The 16,667-nt window shown below is 35.0% G+C and overlaps 1 protein-coding gene across 1 annotated transcript in view; it reads right to left on the bottom strand.

The window, feature by feature from the left end:
• Positions 1 to 1,316: 1,316 nt before the first annotated feature.
• The window catches only part of BRIP1 (BRCA1 interacting protein C-terminal helicase 1), a 165,200-nt gene continuing 149,849 nt past the window's right edge, over positions 1,317 to 16,667 (bottom strand). The window contains 3 exon segments of the mRNA XM_008576117.1: positions 1,317 to 2,225; positions 3,550 to 3,876; positions 13,158 to 13,240. Coding sequence (XP_008574339.1) covers positions 1,372 to 2,225; positions 3,550 to 3,876; positions 13,158 to 13,240 — 1,264 coding nt within the window. The 3' untranslated portion in view covers positions 1,317 to 1,371.

Consider the following 16,667-nt stretch of genomic DNA (forward strand, 5'->3'; position numbering starts at 1 on the left):
AAAAGACAAAAAAAAAAAAAAAAAGAAAGAAAAATATTACTAGATGGGATCTAATATATCTCAATTATAGATAAATTATTTAATTGGTAAATTGTCAATTTAAATTTCTTTGAACTATGCTTAGAGTTAAAACATCCAATGCTATAGAAAAAAATAAGCTATATCAAATCTAAATGCCATCTAAATGAAAGCAAACACATCCATATATAATAATTCATTAATCCAAATGAATGTAAAAAATACCTAATTACTGGGAATTTTGACTTGAAAACAGTAGACCATACACACTACTTGAAAAGCTCATGAAATTTCTATTAAAATAACTCACAAGAAGTCTAAATGCCCACTGAATAACAAATGTTTCTCAGAAAAAAAATCAGTCAGTGAATATATTTTTGGAAAGATGTCAAGATGATCATCTTTTATAACCATTTTTAATCAGACGTATAGCTTCATTCACAAAAAACACAATCAAAATTCACTGAAAGGATTACTGTGCTCTAAGATAAATGTATTCCAACTATAGTTATATGAGAATACTTCTAAAAGGTCATGGAAAAATTGAATTAAAAGGTAACGATTTTTTTCCATGAACTTTTTGAAGGCCCCTTGCATACGTGAGTTGGTTTATCAAATTTGTATATGAAGGTTTCTATCTTAATAGTAAGTTGCATAATTAAAACTTTAAGCTACAACATATCACTTTTTTCTACAATGATGATGAAGCTAAACAATCAGAATAGAAAACCTGTAGTACTTCGTTTGGCATTCTATAACTTTACATAAATTTGTTTATAACATGTTTGATTTTAGGTTTATCGTACAAAAAATAAAACAATTTCAATTAAAAATACATGCTGTTTTCTTACTTAATTTTCCTTAATTACCTATAAGTAGGCAGTTTAATAAGGGAATAATCTTTTCAAGACAAACTTTGGTTTCTAAAAAAAAAAATCCCAGACTGATGATTTGAAGTAAAATTTATAGCGAAACATGGCTGAGGTGCTAGAATAGACTGCTATTAATCTTTATGTATCAGTATGAAAACAAATGGATAAAGAAGACTATAAAATACAATTATTTATGTGAAACTGGAAACTCTAAATATCTTTCAGAGTGATTAATTTTAAACTGCATTTAACTAAGAAAGACCTATTGGAAAATATTTTGTATGAATCACTTTATCAAAACTCAAGAATAGTAAAACTTACACTTCTGAACATAAAATAGACTTTTAAAAATCTGATGACAATGAATTAAAGTGAAAAATAGATCTCAAATAAAAAAGACACACCACTTATCCAATGTACAAATTATTACTTATAACAGAGTTTAATATAAGCATGACAACCTATTTTTACAGCTTGACAATTACCTAACACCAAGGAACACACCTTCATTTTTGGAAGTAGACTGTTTAAAGTTCGTTATATGTATTTCATGAGTTTTTCCCAGTTTCAATTAATTTATACAAGTTGTTTTTATATTACCATCAGTGTCATCAATTTTATTTTCTTCAATATGCACGATTCTATTCAACTCTGTGTTTGTGCCGTCCTCAGCTTTTATTTCTCTGACGAAATCCACTCCTTTCATAGTTCTAATTTCGAAAAGGTCTTCAGCTAAAACGCAGTTTGAATTCTTAGCCAATCTATTGCCTCTATCAGTTTCAATTAGTTCATTTTTTTCCTCATCTGTATCTACAGGATCATAAAGTTCAGGTGTAAAATAGATAGATTCATCTTCTGCTTCTGTTTCAAAAGTTCTACTTGAAGGGGAATGTTTAGCTTCCTTGCTTAATAGAGACAATTCAATGTCCGGATCCAGGGCTTCTTCACAGCAGAGCAGTTGTTTGGAATGATTTTCTTCAGTAAGGGTAGCATCAATCTTTATTGATGAAATAATGGTTTCTGACGGAAGGCATGGTCCAAATGATGTATTTAGTGTCACATTTGAGGACTCACATTTATCAGTGAATGGCAAAACAGTTTTACTTTCCATCTTTTTTGTTTTGCAAGTGGAAGGACTAGAGGCACAATTCTCTGATGACCTGAGATCAGGTGGTGCAGTCAATATTTTACCAGTAAAATACTGGTCCAAAGAATTAAAGCTAGACCAGCTAACTCTCTTTGTTTGTTTGTTGAAAGTTGGGCTTGTGGATCTGGAAATCACAATTTTTTCTGCCTTCATTGCCTGGACAGACTCTTCCAAGAATACTAGATCATCTAAGAATACAAAAAATTAAGAGCATAACTTTCTGCTCTTGGCTAGCATAATAATTGTTAGGTTAAAATGATGACGCATTAGAATACTTAAATAACTGTATAGGATACTTAATTCAGGGCTCACAACTAGTAGCAGTGGACTTTCATCTTAGAACTTAACAGAATGTTAACTGTGAAAGGAATCTTAGGGCTCCAGTGTTTCCTAGCCCAAGTTATAATGCTGTCTGGTAAACTATCAAATTCCACACCAGGGACCTCAAGACTGAATGAAAAGAGGAGTAAAAAGGAAGAGTAAGAGGGCTGAGTAAAATAAAAATGTGCTTTGAAAATCCATATTGAGAAAAACTGAATTAGGCTTATTCCCTTACTTAATAAATGAGGAAACTGACAACCACAAAGTTTAGTTAGTTATTTGCTAAATAACTTAGTTATTTGCTCGAAGTTATAAAACCGGTTAGTAATAAGACCAGTACTAAAACCTAGGTTTCCTAATTACCAGTATAATACCTTGAATTCACTATGACATTTATTTAGAAGCATAAACTACAAAATAAGCATTTACAAATTGATGAACTACAATGATATATGAATTAAAACAATTAAAATTATATCTAACGATATAGGCCAGAATTTGGCGAACTTTTTCTGTTACAAGCCAGATAGTAAATATTTCAGGCTTTGTGGGCCATATTGTCTATGTAACCACTCAGTTATGCTGTTCTAGAGCAACTCTGCTGTTTGCAATATGTAAATGAATGGATATGACTGTGTTCCATTAAACTTTATTTACAAAAAGCAGATGGCAAGCCGAACTGGTCTGTGGGCCGCAGTTTGCCAATCCCTAATACAGACCATCACTTCTAATATATTTTAAAATATTATTCTCTATCATTTAGGATAACTGATTCTCACCTCCTGAAAACAAAGTTCCTATGAGAAGTACGTGTAAGATAGACCAATTTTTAATATAGCCTTTAGAATAACATCTACCATTTGTATAGTACTTTACAATGTTGTGATATTTATCATCTTACTTGACCTTTATAGCCCCACCTGGATGGATAACAATGCAGATACTCTTTTATCTGTTATGAATCAAAAAGGTTAAGTGACTTGCTCAGGATCACAAAGCTAGTAAGTGGCAAAGCAGAAAATATATTCTGGTCTCCTGACAAAAGTTGGTTCTCATTCCAATGCACCATACTATTTCAATCTAATAACAAACCAGTATGTTTAAGGAAATTAATCTATACCAAAATAAATATATCACTAAATATAATGAAAGATTTCTCTGTCAAATATAAATGGGCATAAATTTACATACTTTTCTTTCTGGAGATGATGCCACTTGGTAGAGAAAATTTTTTAGTTATAATTTTAGGACACTGTAGTTCCTGGGCACACATTTTTGCTTTGTCTTCCTTAGAATTTTCTGGTGATAAATGACTTGCTGCTTCCAATAAATAAGTTGGGGTACTGTCCTTCAAACAGTCCACTTCAAGTGTAGACTCACTGTCCTGAATATTCTTTCTATACTTTTTGGATACATCAATGACCTTTTGGTGCTTTTTGGAAAATTCAGCCAAGGACTCCAGTGCACTTTCAAAGGTTGAATGGTGCTGAATTTGCTGCCGTACCCACTTAGAAAGTCCTAAGGGAAAAAGCAAACCCAGTAGAAAATTTGGTTACTTATTTATTAAGATATTATGTATTAAGATAAAACTTACTTTTTCTAGTGAAGTCATCTAATTTACATTTAAAATATACAGAATGGTTCTCAATATTTTTTCCTATAATTTTACTTCATATGTATGATATGCTCATTTATCAGTAACATTTCTCTTTATATGCAGTGACTGTCAACTGAGGAAGGGAAGAGGCAGAGGGAGTAGAGAGGAAGAAATGTACTATTTCCTACTTCTGGAATAATTGGGGAATATGGTAAATTTAATTGTATTAAAATTCCCCACAAAAAAATGCCTACCTTTTTCATGTAGGGAAACTAGAAGTTGTAAACAACACAATCTTCCAACATTCTAAATGTGACTTCTTTTGCAAAAATAAATTCAAGATTCCAGTCTCAAAGTTTTTTTGTTCCCCTCCTCCACCAATTCCAAATACATCTTAAAGTATTCTAAAAGTGAAAGAAATAACACTTTCTTATGGGCAAATCATGTTCTTCCTGAATTTTTATTATATTATTATTTTTAAATATATAATTAAGCAAATTGTAAGGGATGTGATTTGACCATGACACATAAAAACTGCATGAAAAGGAACCATGTTATGAGTATAAGGTGTTTTATAGTATGGCCAACTTTGGAATGAAATTCAAAATCAGATATTTGAACTTTTACAAAACAAATATTCCCTGCTAATGCTACTAAAAGTAGCATCATTTTTTAGAACAGTTAATTTTAAAAGTCACTATGGCATTATAAGTTCAGAGAAAGATAAGACAGGGCTTCAAGCAACTTGAACTACTATACTTTCAAATACATTCCTTTACATTAATGGGATTTTTCTATCAATTCTGTATTTATGCAAATTGAATTTAAACAAAAATTAGTCATCAAAAAGAATTTGTGTTGTTGTGCTAGTATTACCAAGATAACATTCCACACTTTATGAGTCTCAGAAAAAATAAAAATCATCCAAAAATAATGAAAAATATTTAACTTAAAAATCTCAATAAATCTGAACTATAATATAAAAATTTAAGTTCTATATTTTAAAATAGAAAAAATTTAAGCATTTCCCTTAAAGTTCTTTATTTTGCTTACTCAGGGAAAATGTGAAAGTAAAAATGTGAAATTCTCCAAAACTGAAATATTTTAGTATAATAGATACCTTTTAATTTTGACTTTCTATAATCAAAGAAAGCCATTTCAGTGTAAGATATCATTGTTTGCTTTTGAAAATGTGAAAGAATCTGAGCTCCACCTGCTGTCTAAACACTAGTGCTTAGCATTTTTGCCTTTAGTTACTGCTTGACCTAAGCTACTGCTTGCTTTACATGGAAAGGAAAGAAAAAACTAATAAAGCAAGTCTATTCTGCTTTAATACAGCTGGTTATGTTTTATCATAATAATTAGACTCTAAAATGGAAAAGGTAAGAGTCCACACCCACAGACTCTGAAACAAAATGGAAATTTGGCATCTATTTATTGTACTATAATGAACTTTTTAGTTTCATAATAATTAGACTCTAAAATGGAAAAGGTAAGAGTCCACACCCAAAGACTCTGAAACAAAATGGAAATTTGGCATCTATTTATTGTACTATAATGAACTTTTTAGTTTGAAGGTCATAATAAAAATACAGGTATATCTTCAGCTCTTTAATAACAAGTGGACTCCTGGTATTGACTCTGAAACGACTGTGTTACTGTTGGATAAAAATCATAGGCACATAATATTTTTTTATTTGAGTAGGGAAAAAATAAACATGTGTTTGATATTGTTACATACAGTGGTGCTTTATTTCCTTTCAGAAAATACTACTTCTAACTAACATAAACTCTAAAACAACCAAGCATCTCTAAAGAAACAAACACGACAACAAACCTCAATATAACACGGAACAAGAATAAAGAATCCTAAGCAGTCAAAAAAGATGTGCTCGTTTGCTTAAATGTAAAAGCTCAATATTTCTTGGAAAATTCATTTCTGTGGAAGAGCTTTTTCCCTGGGAGCAGTAAAGTAAGTACTACTGTATTACTAAATCACACCTCACATTCTATGAAATTAAAGAATCCTAGTTGATTTAATACTATGTTGGTAAACTAAACAAATCCTCATTTATAAATAATTTTTGTAAACACATGAGAATTAAAAGACTAGATTTCTAGTCGATAGGAATTGTTTATGTTTGATCTAGTAGTTCAAATTCTCTGTCCAATTCTTTGTCATTAAAGACTAAACAAATCCTCATTTATAAATAATTTTTGTAAACACATGAGAATTAAAAGACTAGATTTCTAGTCAATAGGAATTGTTTATGTTTGATCTAGTAGTTCAAATTCTCTGTCCAATTCTTTGTCATTAAAAATAGAAGCCAGCAGACTGTGCACCATGGTACCTTCCTTAGGAACTTGATAGGGTGCAGTCTATTCCTCCAGTGCTCTTGGAATTCTTGGCTACTGAGGATTCAGTCTGCCATTGAGTGCTGCATTGTTAGGGAATATCAGTAAAACTTAAAGCCTCCCACTCAAAATATATGAAAAGCACTGATCATTATTTTGTTTTCTGTTAGCTTGTAGGCAGACAGTACATTTTCTTAATTCCCCTAAGTCTTGTCAGGCCTTCATCTACAAGATTTTCTTTATACTCTTGGTTTTTTGTCTGTTTTTGTTTGTTTGTGTTTCCATAGGAAAAAATATATAAATTTGTAAATCCTAATTCAAAGATAAACAAATACACACAAACAAAAATAGAAGCCACTAAATCCAAAGATTTAAGATGGTGGAATAGGAAGCCCCAGATCCACATTCCTCCCATGGAGCCACTGAGTCAACAACAATACACAGACCAAATCCCCTTATGAGAAATTCGGAAACCAGTTAGGAGGCTCATGTGTGTATGTCAGCATAAAATGCCAGCTGCATTAAAGGAGATAGGAAAATTTGTGGCACCCTCTTGCCATAGTCTACCTCATAACAGTGCCATGTGACTGAGTAAACTACCAGCTCCTAGCTTCTCCCTAGGGAGAAAAGAGAAGACTGGACCATATATCCAAAATTCCAACTTTTCAGGGAGGCTGCACTTGCTTCCTACCTTGCCTGTCTTGAAATGCTGACACAACCTGGCATATTCTACATGCCTGGGGGCCACTGAGAACAAAGAGCTGAGCAGCACAATGCTGCTTCAGAGGCCCCACAATACAAGAGACAGATAAGAGGAAGCAGGAAATTATGACATTCAGAAAAAAAGGAACTGGCAAATATCTCTAATTAGGGATCTACACACAAATCCAGAGAAGACAGATCCACAGAAAAGATTTGAGATGCCCCCAGAATGCCTAGCCAGGCTGATGGGTCTTCCTCTGTAGAAAGAAACTCTGTGAGAGGTAGCTGTTTTTGCAAATGTGTGGATATCAATACAAAGTTACAAGAAACACAGGAAAATGGCCCCACGAAAGGAACCAAATTAATCTACAGAAACCAACCCTAAAGAAACAAAGGTATATAAATTACTTGACAAAAATTTTAAAATAACTGTCAAAAAGATGCTCATGAGCTCACGAAAATATAGGGGAAAAAAGAGAATTTCAACAAAGTGTCAGAGAATATAAAAAAGAACCACATAGAAATTCTGAACCAAAAAAATGCAACAACTGAACTGAAAAATTCACTAGAGGGGTTCAATAGCAGACATGATCAAGCCAAAGAAAGAAACAGCGACTCAGAGACAAGTCGTTTAAAATGATCCAGTCAGAAGCAAAAACAAAAAAAGAAAAAAGAAAAGAAAAGAAGAAAGCCTAAAGGACTTATGGGACACCATCAAGCAGACTAATATACTCATTCTGGGAGTCCTAGAAAGAGAAAGATGGAAAAGAGCAAAAAGCTTATTTAAAGAATTAATGATCCAAAACTTCCCAAACCTGAGGAAAAAACTGACATCAGATTTAAGAAGTCCAATGGACTCAAATAGGATGAACTCAGAAGTCTATACTAAGATATATCATACTAAATATCTCTTACAAACACAATAGAATTAAATTAAATAGTGGGAAAAAAAAACTGGCAAATTCACAAATATGTGAAAATTAAATACAATAAATATGGGTCAAAGAATAAAGAAATCAAAAAGGATATCAGAAAATATCTTGACACCAATGAAAACAAAAACACAACATATCAAAAGTAAGGGATGCAGCCAAAGCAGTACTAAGAGGGAAGCTGACAGTAGTAAACACCTACATTAAAAAATAAGAAAGACCTCAAACAAATAACCCAACTCTATACCTCAAGGATCTAGAAAAAGAAGAACAAAATATATCCAAAGTTACCATAAGAAAGGAAATAATAAAAATTAGAGCAAAAATCAATTAAACAGAGAGCAGAAAAAGAATTGAGTACATTAATAAAAATAAGAGTTGGTTTTTTTGAAAAGATCAACACAATGGAAACAAACTAGACTAAGAAAAAAAGATAAGACTCAAGTAAACAAAATCAGATACAAAAAAGGAGACATTATAACTGTTGCCACAGAGATAAAAGGATTGTAAGACACTACTCTGAACAATTATATGCCAATAAATTGGATATCCTTGAAGAAATGAATAAATTCTTAGAAACATACACTCATCAAAATTGAATTATGAAGAAATATAAAATGTAAACAGACCTATAACTAGTAAAGAGATTGAGTCTGTAATCAAAAACCTCCCTCAAAAGCCCAGGACTAGAAGGCTTCACTGGTGAATTCTACCAAACATTAAAAGAATAATCAACACCAATACTTTTAAAATTCTTACAAAAAATTGGAGAGGAGGGAATACTTCTAAAATTCATTTTATGAGGATAGCATTAAGCTAATACCAAAGCCAGACAAAGATACTACAGGAAAAGAAAATTCTAGACCAATATCCCTGATGACTACAGATTTTTAAAAATCCTCAAAAAATACCAGCATACCAAATTCAATAGCACATTAAAGTGATCATATACCACCAAGTGGGATTTATCCCTTGGATGCAAGGATGGTTCAAGATACGAAAATCAATCAATATGATCACATTAACATAATGTAATCACATCATCAGAATGAAGGATAAAAATTATATGATCATCCTAATAGATACAGAAAAGCACTTGGCAAAATTCAAAAACCTTTCATGATAAAAACTCTTGACAAACTGGGAGAAGAAACCACTTGAACATAAAAAATACCATTTATGAAAGCCCACAGTTAACATCATATGCAATAGTTGAAAACTGAAAACTTTTCCTTTAAGACCACAAACAAGGCAAAGATGTCTGCTCTTGCTACTACTATTTAACATAGTACTGCAAATCCTAGCCAAAACGATTAGGTAAGGAAAAAAACAAAAATTCTAATTGGAAAGGAATAAGTAAAATTATCTCTCTTTACAGGTGACATGATCTTATATATAGAAAACCCTAAAAATTACAGACACAAAAAAACCCACATTAGAATAAACAAATCCAGAGGGCTGGCCTGTGGCTCACTTGGGAGAGTGTGGTGCTGACAACACCAAGTCAAGGGTTAAGATCCCCTTATCAGTCATCTTTAAAAAAAAATAAAAGAATAAACAAATCCAGAGGGCTGGCCTGTGGCTCACTTGGGAGAGTGTGGTGCTGACAACACCAAGTCAAGGGTTAAGATCCCCTTATCAGTCATCTTTAAAAAAAAATAAAAGAATAAACAAATCCAGTAAAGATGCAGGCTTTAAAAATCAACATACAAAACTCAGTTGCATTTCTATACACTAACAATAAACAATCAGAAAAGGAATTTAAGAGAACAATCCCACTTACAATAGCATCAAAAAGAACAAAATACTTGGGAAAAAACTAACTAAGGAGGCAAAAGACTGAAAGGTGGTTATACAAAATGGGCCATTCTTATCACACCCAAACTAAATAAGAGTCAAGGGGCCAGGGAGAAAAAGCACTTGGGGCATAAAGTGCTTCAAGAATTGTCTGCAAGCCCAGCTAATAAAATGACCTGCTGTAATCCTAACACCAGTTTTACCTAGTAACTGCTGAAACAACCTGCCATGACTCTAAGACTGTTTTTACTTACTGCCATCACTCATGAAACAAAGCCTGACAACTCCAAAAAATTTCACTTAGTGCCAATGAGTTTTCTTTCAAAACAACATATAGCATTTCTCTTTCTAATAAAACTCCCAACTCTTTGTTCTCTGGACATACCAGAGGACCACCCCAGACTATGTTTATATCTCAAATTGCAATCCTTTTTTTCCCAAATAAAACATTTTCTTAGAGATTCATCTCCACATTTTTATTTGGCTTTCACAACTTGTACACTGAAATATAAAACATTTCTGAAGATCATTAAAGACAACACAAATAAATGGAAAGACATCATATGTTCATAGATCAGAAGACTTAATATTGTTAAAATGTTCATACTACCAAAAGTAATCTACAGATTCAATGCAATACCTATTAAAATCCCAATGGCAATTTTACTGAAACGAAAAAATAATCCTAAAATTCATATGGAACCACAAAGGACCACAAATAGGCAAAACTATCTTGAGAAAGAAGACAAAGCTGCAACCATCATACTTCCTGGTCTTAAAATATATTGCAAACCTACAGCAATCAAAAAAGTATGGTACTGGCATAAAGAAAGACATAGATCAATGGAACAGAACAGAGAGGCCAGAAATAAATCTCCACATCTAGGGTCAACTGATCTTCAGCACGGTTGCCAAGAATACACAATGGGGAAAGGATAGTCTCATCAACAAATGGTACTGGGAAAACAGAACATCCACATGCAAAACAATAAAATTGTTACACTACACACAAAAATCTACTTAAAGTGGATTTAAGATGTAAACTGTAAAACTCCTAGAAGAAAACATAGGGAAAAAATTTCAAAACACTAGTTTGGACAACAACTTTGTGGGATGACACCAAAAGCACAGGCAACAAAAGCAAAAAAGACTAGTGGGACCACATTAAACTAAAAAGTTTCTGTGCAAGAAAGGAAACAATCAACAGGGTGAAAAGGAAAACTATGGAATGGGAAAAAATGTTTGCAAGCCATGTATCTGATAAAGGGTTAATCTCCAAAATATATAAGGAAATCCTACAACTCAATAGCAAAAAACAAAACAAAACAAAACAAAACAGAACCCAGATAGCATGATTTAAAAACAGGCAAAATATTTTAATAGACATTTCTGTAAAAAAGAGATACAAATGGACAACATACATATGAAAAGATGCTCAACATCACAAATCATCAGAGAAATGCAGATCAAATCTACAAAATCTACAATGAGATATTACCTCATACCTATCAGTAATGCCATTATTGGAGCAAGAGCTGGCAAAAGCTGCTGCAGTGCCCTTCATATAAAGTTGCTTGGAGGCTGCAGGGAACAAGAAGGCTAGACAACTAACAGGACCCTTCCCTTGGACCCACATAGGAGCAAAGGGCCACAGACAACTGAAAAGGTAGCCACTCAGAGGCCAGTGAGTCATTGCAAGGGACTGGCACATGGCCTGTCCCATGGGAAATGTTTGGAGTGTGCAGGGTGGGGTAGACTGGCCCACCGGGGGAACACTGAGGCACAGCATGGACAGCTGATCTGCCCTCCAATCAGCACAGGCCCACTCAGTGGAGACTGGTCAGGAATACAGAACTGCAGGGGATGCAATTTGCTGAAAAGACTCAGGCTCAGACCAGTGTTTCCATACAACCCAGCTGTATTGGATCTGGAAGTGCTGAAAAGACCTGGAAGTGCTGAAACCCAGAAGTGCTGAAGAGGTCAACAATTAAAACCTGAGCTGTACAAAAAGGCTTCCCCAGGGAATCAGCAGCAAAGCAGCAATTTAGCCATTCATACGGCTCAAGTGCTAGCTCTCACAGGAAGTCCCCCCATTTTAGAAGTAACCAAAGGACAACAAATTAGTTCCAGTGCAGAATTTAAGTGGTGGGGGTAGCTAATAATCCAACAATCCCGAGCAGGTGCAGTGGGGGGCCGAGGGCCTCAGTCATGCCGCCTGACACCCACACCCAGCCCAGTGATGACCACCAACTGCCACCAGAAGTGCCTAAGGCTCCCAGGGTTGGGGGTGGGACCGAGGGCCTCAGCCATTACCCCCTGAAGTCTGCATCATGCCACGCCATGACCAAGCTGTGCTGGAAGCCCCCTGGGCTCCCCTGACAGAATGAAGGGGGTGCCAAGGGCCCCAACCGAGTTGCCCCTCCTTCCACCCTATCCTACACCCCTTTTTCCTCTCCCCGCCAACTGCTCTGCAACAACAGCTTAGAATGTAAAAATAATAATAAGAAAAACTGTAAGATAATAAATTTGTGTTATTTTAAGCCAATAAGAAAAGAAAAAAGAGAATAACAAGCATTAGAGAGGATGCAATTACACACTTGCTATTTACTCAAAAGAATTAAAACCAGGATCTTGAAGAGATATATGCAATCTCCCATGTTTACTGCAACATTGTTCCCAATATCCAAGCGGTAGAAACAAACTAATTGTCTATTCACAGATGAATGATAAAGAAAATATGGGCCGGCCCGGTGGCGTACTGGAGAGTGCGCCGCTTGGGAGTGTGGCGGCGCTCCTGCCGAGGGTTCAGATCCCATGTGGAGACCGGTTCCCGCTCACTGGCTGAGCGCGGTGCGGGCGCAACACTGAGGGTTGCGATCCCGTTGCGGATCCCCGGTACAGGCGCGACACCGAGGGTTGCGATCCCGTTACCAGTCAGTAAAAAAGACAAAAAGGAAAAAAAAAAAAAGAAAATATGGTACCTATATACAATGGAATATTATTCAGCCACGGAAAAGGAAAACCTGTCTTATACTTGCAACACGATGAAACTTGAGGACATTACGCTCATTTCAAGTGAAATGAACCAGTTACAGAAGGACAAGTACTGCATGATTCAACATATATGAGGTATCTAAAGTAGTCAAATTCATAGGAGCAGGAAGTACAATGGCAGTTGCTAGGGGGTGTGGAGTGGGAGAAATGTGGTGTTGCTATTCAATCACTATGAAGTTTCAGTTATGCAAGATTAAAAAGTTCTAGAGAACTTCTGTACAATATCATGCTTATGGTTAAAACTGTTCCGTACACTTAAAAAGTTGTTAAGAGGTAGATCTCATGTTATTTGTTTTTTTAACACAATAAAAAAAAAAGACTGCTATTGTTTTTTTTACTCTAAACCCAGCTAAGAATCTTACCTGATATATAGCGACTTGGGTTATTCCTGAAGCGATCATCCACTAGAATAAGAGCTCCCCAATCATTTTTGTGTCTGATACACCTACAAAGAAAGGAGGAAAAATCAGATAAATATAACATTGAAAATAAAAGCCGGGTTTCTAGTGGGTCAGATAGGAAATTGAGAAAAATCATTGATGTGTCAGTTACACATTCCTTTAATCAATTCATTATTATGAGAAGAGTTATAGAAGCTACCCAATACACTACACCAAAGTTGATGTATAAAAAAATACACTAGCCTGGCAGAGTGTGCGCCGACCAGAGAGGGGACCCCCAGAGAGGCCCGAGACCCACAGAGACCATGTGCCCCATGGCACCAGCGTGCAACCGAGCAGGTAGGCCTTGCTGCTGCTGGACCCCACCCCCAGCCCAGCCTAGTGCGTGCTGACCAGAGAGGCATCCCACAGAGAGGCCTGAGGCCTGCGGCGACCACACACCTGAGGCACCAGCAGACGACCAAGCAGGCACTGAGGTAGCCATGCCAAATTGGCAGCCCCGGCAGGATCCTAGCCAAACAATAGTGTCAAACCAGTGGACTGCGAATTCACTTGCCACAATGACTAAACATCAAAGGAAAGATACCAGAAATATGAAAAATCAAGAAAGTACACCACCAAAGGGTAATAACTCTCAAGCTCTAGATCCTATAGAAGAAGCCCTTGAAATGTCTGACAAGAAATTTCGAGTGATAATTCTAAGGAAACTGAATGAGATACAACAAATCTCAGCTAGACAACACGATGAAACTAGGAAAAGTATACAGGACCTGAAAGAAGAAATGTACAAGGAAATCAATGCCCTGAAAAAGAATGTAGCAGAGCTTGCGGAGCTGAAGAATGCATTCAGTGAAATAAAAAACACAACAGAGAGTATGACCAGCAGGCTTGCAGAAGCAGAAGAGAGAACTTCTGACCTTGAAGATGGGCCATTTGGAATAACACAGGCAGACAAAAAAAAAAAAGAAAGAAAAAAGAATTAAAAACATTGAAGAAAATCTAAGAGAGATATCAGACAACCTTAAGCACTCAAATATCCGAGTCATGGGTATTCCAGAAGGTGAGGAAAAAGGAGATTGCATTGAAAACATATTCAACAAAACAGTGGCAGCAAACTTCCCAGGTATAGGAAAAGACACAGTTCTTCAGATTCAGGAAGCTCAAAGATCCCAAAATGTATTCAACCCAAAAAGGTCGTCTCCAAGACATGTTATAGTCACACTGGCAAAACTCAAACACAGAGAATCTTAAAAGCTGCAAGAGAGAAGCATCAAATCACCTATAAGGAAGCCCCAATCAGACTAACATTAGACTTTTCATCACAAACCCTAAAAGCCAGAAAAGAAAGGTATGATATATTCAAAATACTAAAAGACAGAGATTGCTAGCCAAGAATACTCTACCCTACAAGGCTATCCTTCCAAAACGAAGGGCAAATAGTATATTTCTCAGACAAACAAAAACTATGGGAGTTCACTACCACACAACCACCCTTACAAGAAATTCTTAAGGGAGTACTGGGTTTGGTACCTGAAAAATAACTACCATTGCCATAAAAACTCAAGAAAAATCAAAACCCACTAGTAAAATAAAAATGCCAACAATGAAGAGGGAAAAAAAAAGTTTATCTACAACCAAAGAAAGCAACAAATACAGAAGACAAACGGTAAATCAGAAAGAAAGGAACAAAAGACACAAGACATCCAAATGAAAATCAGTAAAATGCTAGGAGCAAATCAACACTTTTCAATAACAACTTAATGTAAAAGGATTAAATTCCCCAATCAAAAGACACAGACTGACTGGCTGGATTAAAAAGGAGGACCCAACTATATGCTGCCTTCAAGAGACCCACCTCACCTATAAAGACTCACATAGACTAAGAGTGAAACGATGGAAAAGATTTACCATGCAAACAAATGAAAAATGAGCTGTAGTAGCTATTCTTATATCTGATAAAATAGACTTTAAACTAAAAACCATAAAAAGAGATAATGAGGGCCATTACATAATGATAAAAGGATTCATTCATCAAGAAGACATAACAATCATAAATATATATGCACCCAATGTCGGAGCAGCCAGATTTATAAAGCAAACTCTATTAGACCTAAAGAAAGAAACAGACACTAATACCATAATAGCAGGGGACCTGAACACCCCACTGTCAATATTGGAAAGATCATATAGGCAAAGAATCAGCAGAGAAACACAAGATCTAAACAACACTCTAGATAAATTGGCAGATATCTATAGAACATTCCATCCAACACCTTCAGAATATCCATTCTTCTCATCAGCACCTGGATCATTTCCAGGATAGATCACATGTTAGGTCACTAATCAAATCTCAACAAATTCAAAAAAATTGGAGTTATCCTATGTATTTTTTCAGACCACAATTTGTTAAAATTAGAAATCAATAACAAACAAAATTCTGAAAAGTCTACAAACACATGGAAATTAAACAGCATTCTACTTAATGACATATGGGTCCCAGAAGAAATCAAAAAATTTATTGAAACTAATGCAAACAATGACATATCATACCCAAACCTGTGGAATACCACAAAAGCAGTACTAAGGGGGAAATTTATTGCACTAAGTGCTTACTTCAGAAGAATGGAAAGATTGCAAATGAACAACCTTACACTTCACCTTAAAGCATAAGAAAAAGAAGAACAATCCAAACCCAAATTTAGTAGATGGAAAGAAATAATTCAGATCAGAGCAGAACTAAATGGAATAGAAACCCCCCAAATGATACAATAGATCAATGAAACAAAAGATGGTTTTTTAAAAGATAAATAAAGTTGACAAACCATTAGCAAGGCTAACTAAAAATGAAAGGAGAAGACACAAATAAAAATTCAAATGAAAATGGTGATATTACAACTGATACTTCAGAAATACAGGAATCATTAGAGACTAATATAAACAACTATACACCAACAAATTTGAAACTCTGAAGGAAATGGATGAATTTCTGGACACACACAAACTACTAGGGCTGAGCCAAGAAGACACAGAAAATCTGAACAGACCAATAACGTTCAAAGAGATTGAAGTTGTTATCAGCAGTCTCCCAACAAAGGAAAGCCCACAGCAGATGGCTTCACTGCAGAATTCTACCAAACATTTAAAGAAGAATTAATACCAATTCTCTACAAACTATTCCAAAAAATTAAAACAGAAGCCACTCTCCCAAACTCATTTTATGAGGCCAACATAACTCTGATACCAAAACCAGATAAAGACATGACAAAAAAGAAAATTACAGGCCAATATCCTTGATGAACATAGATGCAAAAATCCTCAACAAAATATTAGCAATCAGAATACAGCAACACACTAATAAAAGTAAACACCATGATCAAGTGAGATTCATCCCAGGGATGCAAAGATGGTTCAACATACAAAAGTCGATAAATGTGATACATCACATCAACAAACTCAAGGACAAAAACCATA

Source organism: Galeopterus variegatus, unplaced genomic scaffold (genome assembly GCF_000696425.1).
Source record: "Galeopterus variegatus unplaced genomic scaffold, G_variegatus-3.0.2 Scaffold1292, whole genome shotgun sequence".
Classification (NCBI taxonomy): Eukaryota; Metazoa; Chordata; class Mammalia; order Dermoptera; family Cynocephalidae; genus Galeopterus; species Galeopterus variegatus.